This window comes from Ornithodoros turicata, chromosome 4, assembly GCF_037126465.1.
Source record: "Ornithodoros turicata isolate Travis chromosome 4, ASM3712646v1, whole genome shotgun sequence".
NCBI classification, from domain to species: domain Eukaryota; kingdom Metazoa; phylum Arthropoda; class Arachnida; order Ixodida; family Argasidae; genus Ornithodoros; species Ornithodoros turicata.
Genome location: NC_088204.1, coordinates 11,275,305 through 11,291,034, shown reverse-complemented (window position 1 = coordinate 11,291,034; position 15,730 = coordinate 11,275,305). Strand labels below are relative to the sequence as shown.

The following is a 15,730-nucleotide window of genomic DNA, read 5'->3' as shown; positions in this document are numbered from 1 at the left end:
GTGGCCAACAACGGGAAGCCTATCTCGGCATTACCCCCCGTAAGGGTACAGGGAGTCAACGGGCACAGTCAGATATCATGGGCGTAAAAAAAAAAAAAACAGTGAAACGACGGTGCTTTAAAAGACAATCGTTGCTTTTGATGCTTTCAGCGAATAATTGGCCATTGTGGAAACTCCGCAGCTTTTCTATGAACCTGCCCTATAGGGTCAAGGAAGCAAATAGAAATGCAGTGCTCAGTTATGACTAGGGCCCGGATTTTTAGGCATTTGCCTAGAAATGCCTATGTACGCCTAAATGCGACATTTTCTGGGTTGATGAAGGAACGAATGCCCGAGAGACACGACACACGCAGACAAACACGAAAAGTTCTCTGTGTTTGAGAAGTTTTCGGGTTTGTCCGCGTGTCCCGTGTCTCTCGGTTATTCGTTCCTTCATCATCGTGCACCAGCTAGTCTGCGCCCTCTTCCTTTTGTCTATTTTCTGGGTTGCCTGCCTTTTTATCGACTCTGTCCGAATTGTAGCCTTTTTTAACATTCTTAGAAGCCATAACAGCCTTTGTTTAAAGGTGAAAGTGCGAGTGCGCCTTTCAGGCTCGTGCTGAGTGCTGCATTTTGCTTTTTGTTTCTGCGTGTTTGCGCCTTTTGTTCCTTTTTTTGCGTTTGGTTTCCTTCAGTACCTTGGTTTGCCAGAAGGGGTTCATGTAAATTTGATCAAAAGATGTGACTTCTCTGAGCCTTTCAATACCTTCCAGGGCGGAGAACTAAAAGTATTATTGGATATAGCGTGGTTCCAAGCCGCCTCAGCATTCGTATACAAGACGTCAAAGCTTGTATGGTGCCGTAGCCTTTAGAAGAGCAAGTTTTCCTTGATGGGGCATTCTGAAACACCAACAAGGCCAAAGAGCGCACCAGATTAACGTGCCTATTTTGGTATTTTTGAGGGCCTAAATGCCTGCCTCTTTTCATCGTTTTTAGTGCCTAAATTTACGGGCCTTAGTTATGACGGACAATATATCAGACTTCCCATCGCCTTGCTCTTGCGTCTTTAGTAAAGGCCGGGTCCCAAACTGGTCAACAGAGCGGGGTGTCCCGCTTCTATTGCTGGACTTTCTGTAGGAGTTTCGGGCTCATTCATTCAGGTCACGACTAAGGACTGTGCCACGTGGTATGTAGCATCTTACAAGGATACAATGCTGTACTGGATCAACGATTATTGGCAAAGAGCAATTCTGTTAAAGTAAGACAGACCACATAAACAATGGTCGCAAGTTTAATGAAACTTTGTTACCACCGCTAATGTTCCCATATCCCTCGTGTGTTCCTGTGCTTTAGAGCGTCCCCAACAACTAACTGATTTCACGATGTCCAGGTCACGTGATGTTCTTGGGTAAGGACGCCAGCGCCGCCAACCCAAATGTACCCGGCCGTATGGTGTCACCTGTGTTTCGAAGCATTGACTCTCCTGGATGCTTCAGCATGTGGTACCGCATTCCATGCACTGGTTGTAAGTTTCTTCATTTCCTCCCCCCCCCCCGTCTTTATGTGTTTCTTCCAATGCCACCAGTATGGCGTTCAACCTAATGGCGAATCCGGGTGGTCATTTCGTGAAGCTACTCTCCTGCCTACATGGAGTTGGCCGGATTTACAAGCATCGACCCACAGTGCGTTATCTCCCGGGAAAGCGTTGTGAAACAGTTGAATGAATCCGACAAACCGACATGTTGCGACGAAACAATAAGCAATTAAATAATCGGTTAAACAGGATAAATAAATTTGCTACTTGTACGACATAGTTCGCCTCACCCACTTCTCTACAGTTGCCCCAGTGAGGTCCCTTGAGGTCGTGCTGGCACGTTCACGGGTTCCCTCGAATAACGTAAGTTGAGAACCACTGCCCTAGCGTGATCCAAGCGTCTAAAACCTCTAAATTCCGGGCACTCATGTTCGGGTGGCCAAGGTCACGTGATCCAGCACGGGCGCTGACCTAGCTAGCGGGTAGGTAGGTAAAAAAAGAAAAAGATGGAGATGTTGGCCCAACTCTACATTGGGCCGGCTACTCCAGTACGCTTATTGTAGCGAGGTCTGGCTAGCAAGGGGTTTATAAGAAGGTTTATTCTACAAAAGTCCTAAGGAAGGACATCACAGAGTGAGAGACACGTCGATGTGCTGCTGGCCAGTCACCGAGTACCTTCTTGAGGTCAAGAGCGCCGTTGTCGTGTCTGACTGACCTAGGCTGTCTGACTGACGAGCGCTAGGCCGTGTTGCCATGAAATGACCACCCGAATTCGCCATAAGAACGGCTAGTTTAAGCCCAGCCCAACTCTTCTTTCTATTGGTTGAAATAGTTAGCAGCATCACCCTACGTCGAGACAAGTAGTGCGACGACACAGAAACTATATAACAGAGCCATTTCTATGGGGAGTTTGGTCATTCTTTGATCTTTTGCCGCCCGGGGATGGAGCTCGCCGTCCGGAAAGCCGAGCCGATCCGATCCCAGCGGTACCGACAGCCTGAAAACCCGAGTCCAGTGGGGTTTCAGAGGGAGCAACTGAGCTCCAAAATGGCGGCGCTGACCTTTGCGCCGCCTGTTGTGTGACGTCAAATGATGCGCTATAAAATAGGCTCCTCCCAGTTGCGAAACTCTCCCCATAGACGGTTCTGGACTGGAAGCACTATAGGCGATATCTGGTGGACTTGCAGCATAATTTCTTCGGCGGAGGAATTCTGTCAGGGGTTACGGACTACATTTCTTGCTGCTTTTAGGCTGAACACGTTCTCAGGTAGCACTGTAGGAGGGCGACGTATCTGAGCAACTTGTACCCTGCCACCAGGTTATTGCCATGTTCGAAACCCGCAACATCAGGATCAGTAATCCGATTTGCGAGAAGGAGTACTGGAATAAGAGTTACATGCGAGGCCACGCCTCTACAGCATTCCTTCTCTTTTTTAGCGTAACACCGTTTTTTTTTTTAGCAGAACGAAACCGGTGGCGGGGAGATCTTCCCTTTCCCCTTTTTATGTATAGTAAAAAAAGAATAAAATACCGTTCTCAAACCGCTGCCACCTGTTTTAAAAGACTTGACATTCTAAAGGGCAACCACGGTCAAACGTTCACGAAGGAATGTAGACTATGACAAAAATAGAGAGCGAGACAGCAGAAAAAACGCCATGAAATGAATAAAAAAGAGTCCCGTTCTTTGTTTCCTTTTTGAAAAAAAAAAAAAAAAAAAGAGAAAGGAATGGGTTATCAAAAGTTCCTCCCAACCGCGGTCGTAAACTGAAGGCAGGAATTTTTCCCCTTTCTGTTTTGAAATTCTATACCTCTTCGAAATTCCTCAGGCGCGGTTAGAGTCTCTCCTATCCATGCTTTTATCCGCGCGTGTGCAACAAAGGCGCGTAGTCATTCTTTTTCGTTACCCTCGGTGCAGCACATAACGCGGGAGGGGCGACATGAAATTGTGCGCGATGATGAGGACGGCATCGCGTGTGGCGAATTTGCGTTGGTCGCATTCGTGCAACGCCGTGCAGTGCAGTGCGCCGTAGCTTTGCAGTACAGTAGCTTTGTTTCCCGGCACGGTTTTTTTAAATATCGCTTTTAAAGTATGAAATACCGAACAGCCCAATTTTCAACCATTTTCGAGGAGGGTACGTCGTGACGTTGCATATTCCTCGTGCACGTGACTCGTGACGTAGACCGACGCAGCTCAAGCGCCGAGCCGAGAACAAAGAAGAAACAAAGAAGAAAGGCACGGGGGACTTGTGACGTCACGCGATGATCGCGTCGGCCGTCCGCGGCTGCATTCTGTCGAGTTAACGAGAGCTACAGGTGAGAAAATGTACAGCTCCCGTCAACCTTAATAATGACACTGGAAAAAATTCGGTCTCATTTCCGAGCGCGATAGCAGCCACCCTGGTGGCACTGGAGGAATGTTAAGTGAACAAAATCCTTGCGTTAGATTAATGCAATAATTTAGTTCAATTAAGATTTCCTCATGTCCCCAAGGGTCGCTGTAATCGCGCTCGGGAGCGAGACCATATTTCTTCCAGTGTTATTATTAAGGTGGACGTGAGCTGTACCTTGCCCATCAAGGCCTTTTCGAGTCTACGAACCCTATAAGACCTTACAAAAAGAAGCTCAGGCACGACAGGTAGAATGCATCTATCTATGGAAAGCATCTATCGTCCTGAAAACAGAAGACACTGCTCCGAACTTTACTATAAATACGACCTCATTCCGACCATGGTGGACCATCATACTATTACGAGGTGTCGCTGGCCTTACTTCCACTCTCTTAACAACGGGATGGATATAGTATATAATCCACATAGCGCACATCTACCGGCACCGAGCAATATACAGTTGAAGTATACGACACTCCTCTGCGCGGTCTGGCTCCATTGCAGCTAAGCCTTGCCGGTGGACGATGGCTCAAATCCCTGGCGGAGCCCTTATCTTCACAGCGACAGAACTCGGAGCGAGTTGCAAGCCCCTCGAGGGAAGGATTTGTGCCAGAAACTGAACTGCGTTCGCCCTTGCAAATGTCACGGGGCTCTATGCAGCAAAGGGCGACCTCATTGGCGGCTTAAATATGCGTACTTTAATCGCAACTATATGAGACTCGTCATCTGGCGGATATTATGTCCGCTCGAATATTGTTGAATAGCTCGAGAGCCGGCGATAATGCCGCGACGTTACGTACGAAGGCTTAGAACCCAAACGCTGCAATGTCTAAAAAAATATATAGGTGATATATAGGTTTAAACGATAACGAAAAATAACCTATACCTGGGAAATGTGGAAGGGTCTGGGGTCGCTACGTCCAACGAGACGTTACATCCAACGCGCTGTTACATCCATTGGTGGACGTAACGGCGCATTGGATGCAACGGCTCGTTGGCTATAACGGCACGGTATGGATGTACCGACACGTTGGATGTAACCGCACGGTGGACTTTGTGATCTTTTGGATGTAAATGCTCGATGGATAAGCGGCTTCAGGATATGTCGGTCGTGTCCTAACTAATATGGCATCGATGTAGTTTTGGAATCAGCCACTCCGTAACACATATTTCGCGGCGTATCCTCGGAATGTTTTTGTTTGTTTGTTTTCGTGATGTGATGTGATGTGATAAAGAAAAAAAATGGGGATGTGAGTTTCGACGACGTCGAACTGGCTACCCCAGTACTCTTACACAAACAGATGATGAGATGATGAAAAACAGAGATGGTGATTTTTGTTTTCGTGAGAGTCCGTCAAATTACGCTGTTCTATGATTTGATATGTTCACAAGTAACGGACAGAGTTGCTGTCGTGAGAGAATAAATTAGGTCAGGTTCTAAATTACAAGGTTGGTCCACAAGTTGAAATCCCCAAATCTCAAAATATTCACGAAATAATATAATTGCGCATTAGGTAAAAAAGCTGCTGGTCGTGCGTGTCATATCCTGCTTGCCGTACGTAGTTGGACTCGCTGAGGGCGGGCCGCTCGTCACGACCAACGCAACAGCGCGCGTCCTAGGCCGACTTCCAAGGAAACCGTACCGGCATGTGATCGTCGGGGGAAACCCAGGCAAAGCCTCCTGGCAGCACGGCCGGACTGGGCATAAGTAAGAAAGCACCAACACGGTAAAAGTGACAACAAAGCAGCGACAAAGATAACTTCCCGGAACGCAGACGCAGCATTGCGAGTTTCTCTATTTTCAAAGTGCCGTCCGTAGACAATACAAAAAACCATCTGCTGTACACCTAACATTTTATTAATATGCGCCTTGCTACACACATGCGCATGGCTTAGAACTCAGTTGATGTTGATGGTTGACGAAAAAAATAATAAGGAGAAATAGGGAACTCAGTAACATTCCTCATACCCTAACGACCGTCGTCTTGTGGTCGTCCAGGGATGGGCATAAATACATTTTTTTGAGTATTTAAATATAAATACAAAATACATTGTTGAAAGGGGTATTTAAAAACTCTTCATAAATAGTTTTCAATATGAGTATTTAAATACAGCAACTACTACCATAAATACTGTGAGGAAGATGTCATCTGGAATTACAGAAATAACGATGATCATAAGAACAAATTAGAAAGGAGCAATAGCATTTATTTGTTAGATTATCTTGGCGATTTTAATATTAGAGACTTCTTTTAGGCATCTTCTGTTTGGCCGTGCAATCAGATTCGCAAAGGCTTCTCCACAGCTGCTGATGAACAAGTGCTTGTATGCTTGTATTAAATTTGACGAAGATGCTTCGTAGCACAAAGTAATCGGGTAGTCGCGACCGTTGTCCGCAACAACAGTGAAAAACTCACCATCTAGACACGCGCACACACATAAAGAGACGATGATGAGATGGGGCTGATGTCGGACAACAGGCTGGCCCTGGGCAATGCCCCAGTGCCATTTGACATTTGTAGATAGTGAGAGATGATGATGGAGAGGAAGAATCCGGTAATCAAAGGTAGGGTGGAGAGGCCTGTGGATGACAGCAAATCCCAAAGGTGACGGAAACTGCATATGAACGGTACTGGACCATGGTTTGTTTCATGCGCATGCTAGCGCAAACCCGGCATAATTGCGCTCTTCTTCCCGAAAGGTCAAATGCAGGGCAACTTTAAGATATGAGTCAGTATATCCTCTATTTAAGAGTGTTTATAGCGTACTTACAAGAATAAATACCCGAGATTTGGCATTTAAATATAATTATAGATAGATTTTTCGAGTTGATATTTAAATAGAAAATATAAATACATGTATTCATATTTTAAATAGTATCTGCATTACAATGTATTTAAATACTGCATCCCTGGGTTTTACCAATATAGCAGCTGTCTATGAACCAATCAATCCGTATTGCAGGTCACTTCTTTTTATTTACAGTTAGTTTTTTTCCTATTCAAAGAAGTACCCGTGAGGTACCGCGTTAGCATGTAGGTTTGACACAGACGTCTATATTCAGCGACACCTGCGTGCTTTGCGCTGGCATTGGAACCACTGTCCCACACTTTCCTACGTCTGTGGATGTAACGGTCGTTTGTATGTAACAGCAGGGTGGATGTGACGACTCGTTTTTGGATGTAAGAGCACGATGGACGTAACGGCGCGTTGGATGTAGTGGTACGGAATCATGTGGAAGCGGGTTCAATCCCGGTCGAGAACAGTAGCTACATGGGGGAGGTAAACGTTATTTCCAGCACCGTGCGTCGGAGATTTCCGGTGCACGTCAAAAGAACCCTTAAAAAATAAATTTAGTACTCCAATTTCCTACCTCGGTAAACACTGTCTGTATAAATAGCTATGGTATTGAATTTCTGATGAAAGTCGTATCACACTCGCGGTCCTACAATTCCATTGTAATCGACATCAGATTTTTCTTAAAAAAAAAAAGAAAAGCAATATTAAATGGAATCAGTACTCTGTTCGCTAAATCCTCTACACGTGTTCCATAGATGCCCTGATTAGTTCTCGCGCAACACAAAGAAAATATCTCCGGTGAACTCCGGCTAGCAAGATTTCAAATTACAACCCCCGGTGGAAGAAACGAGGAGACAATAAGAAGAAGATTAGAAGAAGGCGAAAAAAAAAAAAAATATCGCAATGGCTCCTTACCCTATTCTAGACAATAACGTAACAATACTTTGAGGTAGTCGGGAATAACAATACCGGTAACAATCTCGGCTGCGCGACGTGAATGAGAGAATTCGTTCAAAAATAAATGACTGGTTTTCCTTTGTGAACGACATTGGTGGTGGAAGAGAAAGACTGGGAGATGCGTGAGGACAAAAAAGAAAAAAAAGAAGAAGGAAAAAGAGAAGTGACTCTGAATGATTATGTTAGGACTATGGTCGGACTAGGACAGCAGACACGTCCATTTTCTTTTTGCTTTTGCTTTTCCATATCTTGGCGTCATTGTGTATCGTCATTATTCTGATGCAGGATTATATGCGGCTTTTATGGTTTTCCGCGGGACAGAGGCTTTCTCTGGCGGGATCGTTTCTTTGTTCCTTCTCCCCTTTTGTTTCTCTCAAGCTCGCCTTGTTTCTTTCTTTTGCCACGTGTGCCCTTTTGTCCTCCTCTGTTCTTCCATTCAGTCTTTTTTTTCCCTATGAAGAGATTTTTATTGTTAACTGTGGCTGCGACCTTGTTTCGGGTTCTACTTGGGCTGGCTAAGATGCTATACACTGTTAAAACAGAGTTTGGCCACAGAGCACCGCGCGAAGCCGACAGTCATACCGCGGTCCCTGGTCATACTGAACGATATCGTTGTGTCTCCTGACTTGTTGCAAACAGGAAGTGTACTCTTCTTTTATGCAGACACATTATGCGGAATACAAGGTGCACGAAATAGGTGGGCCCGTCCCATTTTCAACAGATCACGACAGAGAGGGAGAGAGAGGTGTGTTAGTTGGCATGGTAGCTGGGCTGTGAAAACGTGTTGTGTGGTGAAGTTCTGTTCAGTGTAGGTGGTGGCACGCTTCCTCTCTCAGCAGGGCCCACCCTGTCATTTTTATTGTCTCATAAGACTATCTTTCCACTGATCACAACTGCGTGATAACGTTGATTCCTAAGTGCAAGTTTCGTACGAAAAATAAGGGCTCTGCGAAGAGTGAAAATTACTTTGATACTTATTCCATATGAAGCGTTTACACGTACATTCGCGCATTAACGGACATACTTATCTTAACGCAATATAGTAATCTTCCACCATCATCCCCTCGTTCGTTCCCAGAAAGCAATGGAGCACTGTACCGCCACAACGGCGGTGAACTGCACACGTCATCATCCAATAACCAATAGTATACAGGGTGTTTCACCTAAAATGATGAAAATTCTAACTGGCGACGCACTCGGCGGAGGATTGTGGGACTTTCGCCAATCACCTACTGGAAGCTTTTGCCACCATTGAGGAGGGCTTTGGACAGTTGTTAGTGTCGGGAAATTTATTATTTTTTCTTCAATTGAACTTTGAAAATTGCCAAGCGAACTTCACTTTATTTTATTATTTTACAGAAATATGAAGTCCTCCATGGGTAACCACAGACTCAACAACATCTATGCACAGTATCGCATCAGAAATAGTCGATAAATATTAGTAAACATTACGCTTTAGCCCCGCCTGCTTGATTTTCGTAAAGAAGCGCGCGCGAAATGTGCGTCTAGAGGAGGAAGTGTCCCCGCCTTCATTTGTTTTGCCTTCTTTGTGATAAGACGGTTGTCACCACTGATCTCTATGTATAAAGGCTGGATGTTGCCCACATACGTGAGGCCGACAACGGCAAGCCCTATCACCACCACCACCACCACCATAAAGGCTGGATCGCGCATAGGAGAGGGGCGCGTGGGAGAGAGGTGCGGCAACCGGCCGCCATGTTGGAGGGCCCACTGGCGCCGGCTGCTCCCGTAGTAAACAATGGGAAGCGATTTGATTTGGAGTATTTATTGCGCTTTAAACGCTCCTCATTGCTGATTAGCACGCATCTTCCTTAGGAATCAGTGTGCTGCTGTATTCCAAACGTGCTTCAGCCGTGTTCCTGTATTTTTTAATGGTAATTGCCTTCTTTTTCTTCTGCGCTGCCTGTATTCCGAATAGGGGTCGTTAACTGTCGTGCACAGGGCCCACACGCATTTGGTGAATGTCAACTTATAAAATTAGTTATTTTTGCTCAGAAAGGTTTCACACTGTTTGTTATTGTAATTCCGTTTTTATATTTTTTGTTTGTTTTCGTTTGTTGTTCGTTTTTTTTTTGTGGTGTACCGGGGTTCTCGTTCGTTATTATGTGGTTTAATGTTGTTATGGTTCTCTTTTGACTTTTTCCGTTACCGTATTATGTTCTACGTGTGTCTCTGTGTGTGCTCTACAATAAGACCTCGATCCTTATTCTGAAGTGGCTCACCACAAGCAATGGGGTGGAGTATAGACCCTGGCGATGAAACTCCCCATTCCTCATCTTAAAATAACGTTATTGTGACGAGTGCTTTGCAGTTGTTCAGCTGTCAGCGTATTTCATTACAGAAATTCGAAGCGCTGTGCACGAAGAGCGTGCACATGCATGACTTCACATGCTGTAGGAGCGACTGCACATATACGAGGTTAACGCAGCAGTTTATTTACTTCCACCGTACCTCACAAATTAAAAGAACAGTGGAAGAAATTGGCATATTGGCGCAGGTTCTGCATCCGCTTCTGTGGCACAGCTGAGCGACTGTGACGGGAACCTGCATGTAGAAGCGCATTGTTTATACAAAATACATGGTCTTGAGATTTATAGGAGCTGCCACACATACTTTCTTAGTACGTATTGGCACCAGCGAAGTAGCAATGCAAACAAGTCCGAGTTGTCAGACGCATGCTATACGAATAAACAGATTTTTCCTCAACATAAAGAGCTTAGCTGTGAAAAATCATCCCTCTTTCTCTGTCTGTGTGAAGTGTACTCAAAGCTGCAACAAACTGGCATGACATGCCCTTTAGTTTAAAGTAAATTTTAAAAAATACGGGCAGCCCCGCTTGAACTAAATGCAGACGACAGAATCCGTTGGGCCCACCAATATGGCGGCCGGTGACTACGCTGTGGAGCACCCTATGCGCGATCCAGCCCATACTATAGAGATCAGTGGTTGTCACGAGCATTAAGGCTAAAGCGGGGAAAAGAAAGGTAAAACAAGAAGCGGGAACACTTCCTCCTCTCCCCGCACATTCCGTGCGCTCTTTTTTGCGACAGTCAAGCAGGCGGGGCTAAAGCAACATTTTTACTAATATTTTTAGGCTGTATCTGTCGCTATACTGTGCATAGTTTTTGTTAGGTCCGAGGTTATCCGTTGAGGACTTCATATTTCTGAAAAAAAAAAAAGTGAGGTTCGCTTGGCAATTTTCGAAGTTCGATTGCAAAAAATAAATTTCCCTGAATTAAAAATTGTCCAAAGCCTTACTAAGTGGCGGCAAACGTTCCCAAAAGGTAATTGTCCTAAGTCTCACAATCCTCCGGCGGGTACGTTGCCAGATATAATTTTTTATAACTTTAGGTGGAACACCCTGTACATAATTTTTTTATCACTTTAGGTGGAATACTCTGTGTGTGTGTGTGCCTGATACGTCAGGTATGATTCTGCTCTAGAACATCAGTCTTGTCGCCATGTTTCACCCGAAGGAGAATTTTAGGGTGATTTGATGATGGTCATCGTAGAAGTATCGCAGAAATTATGAAATTTACAATCGCAATCGTGCAAGTGGGAGTGCATGCGTACCATGTGCCGCAGATGAGTTCTGCCGGTTGATTGTTGATGGGTTGTGTCACGCGATATGATTTGGAACACTGTGTCCAGGTGAACTACGCCTGCTGCTCTGGCAAGAATCAGACACGCAATTAATCTGGAGTACTAAAGGCCCTGATGCCACAGATTGGGTGCAGGCACAGGTTCCGGTGCCCAGCTTGTTTCAAGATTTTCAGGTGGGGCCAGTGATTATCGCGTTGCACAGAGATGAGTAGTTTGTTGCCGCATACCTACACACTGCTATTCGATGTTATCAGATCGTCATAGAAGGCGTCCCCGGAAACACTACGAGGATTTTTGTGGATGACGTGTCTTTGGATCCGAAGTCTCAAGAATGTACATCTGCCACTACGTCCGCGTTCTCCACGGATCAAGCAATTGCTACCACCGAGGTCATATCAGGTGAGGCACTGCATTCCATTTCACTTACATACGCCGTGTGTACCGGTAGCCCCTGCATCCGTGTTCAACCTAAGAATATAGGACTCGTATAGTACCAGTGTCGGCGCACTACTTGTCGTGGTGGTGGTGCTCCTGAAAGAGCACCTCGTTGTTGTCGGCCTCACAGAGGTGGGCAACTTTACGACTTACGCCCTGGGGGAATGTGCGTCCTGGTCCGACTTCTAAGGGAACTGTGCCGACATATGTCTGAAAGTGTCTGAGGAAAACCCAGGAAAAACCGCAGACAGCACAGCCGGCACCGGAAATCGAACCCGGGTACCCCTCAGTCTCGACGTGACACGGCCAGCGCACTAACCACTGAGCCACGCATGCTGGTCTACTTGTCGTGGAGTAGAGTGACGCGGCTAGCTATTTCAGCCAGTTGGAACATGATGAAGTAAATACGACGCAAAAGACAAAGAGACGGAGGAACACACAGCGTGTCTGTTCCTACGTCTCTTCCCAAACAGCACAATGTGTTGAAAGTCGAGTGCAATAGAGTACAGACTACGAGTGCTATTGCACTCGACTTTCAGTACATTGTGCTGCTTGGGTTTGTTCTGCGTCGTGTTTACTTCATTATGCATTCGCACCAACTAGCCCAATTCCTCGTCGTGTTGCGGTTGGAACATCACTGTAGAATATAAAATGGGTCTGTTGTTCCGCCGTCGACAAGAAGGTGACCGAATATTTCCTAGTGACTCATGTCGCCTGTTAATGTCGTCTGCTAACAAATACAAGCGTCTGGTCGCACCCGTGCATAGAGGTATTCAGTGTACGATTATTCACGGACACCGGTACGGGAGGGCGTGTCAAAACATGCCAGAAATGCAATGAAGAGAGCGAAGGCGATTCTCTCAGGGGTCGTAAGAGCTAATTGCGTCTCATGGGACCGCAACGCAATGGGAATAAGCAATCGCTCCGTGAAAGTTTCACACTCCGTACACTGCTATCATGCGACGCCAGCTGGCGATGGCGAGGTGACGTCGCAGGGCACGAGCATCTTCCCTGTCTTCTTTCTGTGCCCTTCCACTGTCGACCCGGTGAATTACCTAACTGTCCTCACTCTGTCACACAAATGTTCTTGGAACCGCTTTTAAAATTATTCGTATGACGAATATTTAACTACGAAAGAAAAAGAAATAGATACGCGCCTATGTAAAAAGAGAAGAAAGGAGAGAGGGGATGCAGTAAGAGAGCAAGAGCGAGATAGATAGATAGAGAGAGAGAAACTCAAAAGTGGGAAGGTACGTGCAACAGAAAATCTCATTGGCATTTGTTTTTTCTTCCTTCAGCTCTTCCCAGCACAGCCAAGGAGCTATTTTTTGCGCCCCAAAAGCCAGTGACCTCTGACATCTCCAGCTTCCTTCACCCGCTAGAGTAATTACATTACTGCATTCGAAACTGCCACTACTTTACCGTGTCCCGTAGCGATAAAGACTTCTGCTCTGTTTCAAAGACTCGTAGCCACGCGATATCTGCGAAACTTCAAACTTCTTTTCCCTCTCGCAATCTAGCTTAAGTACAACATCTTGCCAACTTACTCTCTTTACATCTTCTACCTCCAATTATTACGCATCGTCCGTGTACTCCGACGTAGTTCCATTGCTACAATCGACTCCCGTGTTTCCGCCCGATTTCTGTTCTCCCTTGGCTGCGCCATTTCGCCACTGCACGGAATGGAATAGGTTGTGCTTTGTGCTTAATGTTCGTGAAGATGATATCTGGGATATGTTTGGGTTGGAGTCTGGTTATTGCGCCGCGTTTCATGTCTTCCGCGGATGTCAGGCTTGATCATGTGGTGTGCTGCACTGCCTTGGACGCTCGCGCGCTTCGCCGATGCGGTTGGCAAAACCTTCTGGTACGTTGTCGCGATTGTCGATGGTAAAGCGTAACGTGACGGTAACCCTACCTGTCCACGTGGAAGACAATATTTATTTCTTGATAAAGTCTTTGCGGCAAAATCGGGAAAAAGTTTCTTTTTTTCACAGCGAGTTCTTGTGTCCCTCGAAGTAAATCTCGTAATCAACGAGAGTCAATGCGCTCTCGCAGGTCCTTTTTTTGTCCTGAGACCCTAGATACTACTAGGTACTTTTTGTCCTGAGGTACTAGGTATTGATCCATCGTCGCATGCAAAGCAGCTAAGAGAAAAGGACGAAAGAGGTTGACAACTAACTGCTAGCTCTCAACTGTATTCGCTGTGCAAATAGGGCAGCTGTCTGCGCAGCTCCCCAGTGTTCCCCCTCTCGCCTATTGCCCGTGGAGCAACCTCATTGGTCTCCCCCTCCAATAAGTCTTGACTTGTCACCACGTATAATTACTTCAGTACTCACCGTGCTCACAATTCTAACGAACCCAACAGCAAACCAAACCAAACCAAACCAACACAACAGCACAGACTCTCACAAAGACATGCCCCACGTATGGTAGCCCCGTCCATACCGCAAGCCGTACTATTGATGCACGATGGTATGTAGCAGTCCTGTATGACACATCTGTCTGATATAAACACATACATGTCACCTCCAGTCCACGAGAGGCTGCCATATAGCACGCCATGCTTGTGTGTATCTAAGCCAGTATGACAGCGCGGACGCGCAAACACGGCTGACGTCTCCATCCAGCCCAAGTATTTGTGTTGGGATGAGCTGCGCACGGCAAAAGACGTCTCATAACACTGGGTGATGATCGTAAACTTGAGCTTGATGTCGTTGACTCTTGAGAGATGGCGTCTACAGAGGCAGGGCAAAAGCATTGTGTTTTGATGTGCGTGCGTTAATGCTGATAAACACAGCGCTTCGCTTCTATATATTGGGCATTTATATCAGTGTGAGCTCTTAAGTTATGGGGCTCGAGATATTAATTTGATTGAATCATTGCCGCCGTCAAAGATAGCCCGGGGGTGTGCTCTCTTAAAACAGGGGGGGGGGGGGTGGCGTGCTAGTTGATATCGGCTCGCCGTTGTTGACCACGCGGGAGTATAGACATCGTTACGACTATAGCCAGAAAGGGATGGAGGGTGAAGCGGTGAAGGGTTGGAGGTGAGGCATGTAAAGGATGAATGAGTCCGCACCAACGTAACTTCACCACATACGCGACACTTCGAAAGCCAACCATTGCACGGAGTGATGCCGTTATTACTCCTGATTTGTGGAAAACGCGGGGCGAACGCCTTTTTGTGATAACCTCGTCCCAACCACCGCCTCCACCACCACCTTGTGACACATAACTGCGCAAGTGTCACAAGGTGGTGGTGGTGGTGATGGTGAAAGGGCTCGCCGTTGTCGGCCTCACAGATGTGGGCAACGCCCTGGGGAATGTGCACCCTGGGCAAGTGTCACAAAAAGGTGCGCGTCTTCAGTTTTCAACCAATCAGGGGAGGGAACGATGCCAGTCACTAGGCATCATGGTCGGATGAGCGGTGATCTTGTAAAATGTGACCAGTCAAACGCCATGTATTTCACAAATTAATTTAGTTATTAAATGTGGCAGCGCATTTCTGTAACGCACCTTTGAAGCCTCGGCGAAGGCGCGTCGCGTCAGTTTGAGGGAGAGGGGCCCTCCCACTCACGCGACGCAACCTCTCTCCCTCGTACATCACGCCGCGCCACCTCGGCTGAGAAGAACCCTGCGGGCGCGCTCGCTCACCGTCTGCTATGCACAGCACGTCTCGCGTGGTGTCGTCCACGTCGTACGGCAACACGGGCGCGGCGGAGTTACAGCGAAAGCGGTGTGCTGCGGAGCATTCGCGCAAGTATAGAGTTCGCGGATGTGTCGCCATTGCTGCGGTAGATGATGACGCGATGGCCGAAAATGAGGGACGTAAGCGGTGCGTGACAAAGCGTGCCATTACAGCCATTATTCCGCGTTCCCAAGCACGCGATTTGCGAGAGCGACAGCGAGAACGACAATTTTTCCATAATGTAAAACCCCGAGACTAGGGAACAGGAAAGGACAGACACAACACGAAGTCTTGAGACTTCGTGTTGTTCGCTTCGTGTTCGCTAGTCTC

At 46.6% G+C, this 15,730-nt stretch overlaps 1 protein-coding gene across 1 annotated transcript in view; it reads left to right on the top strand.

The window, feature by feature from the left end:
- LOC135391017 (mucin-2-like) overlaps positions 1–15,730 on the top strand; it is a 37,177-nt gene that overhangs the window by 11,872 nt on the left and 9,575 nt on the right. The window contains exons 5-7 of the mRNA XM_064621084.1: positions 1,370–1,504; positions 11,329–11,453; positions 11,535–11,679. Of these exons, the coding sequence (XP_064477154.1) occupies positions 1,370–1,504; positions 11,329–11,453; positions 11,535–11,679 (405 nt within the window). The remainder of the gene's footprint in view (positions 1–1,369; positions 1,505–11,328; positions 11,454–11,534; positions 11,680–15,730) is intronic.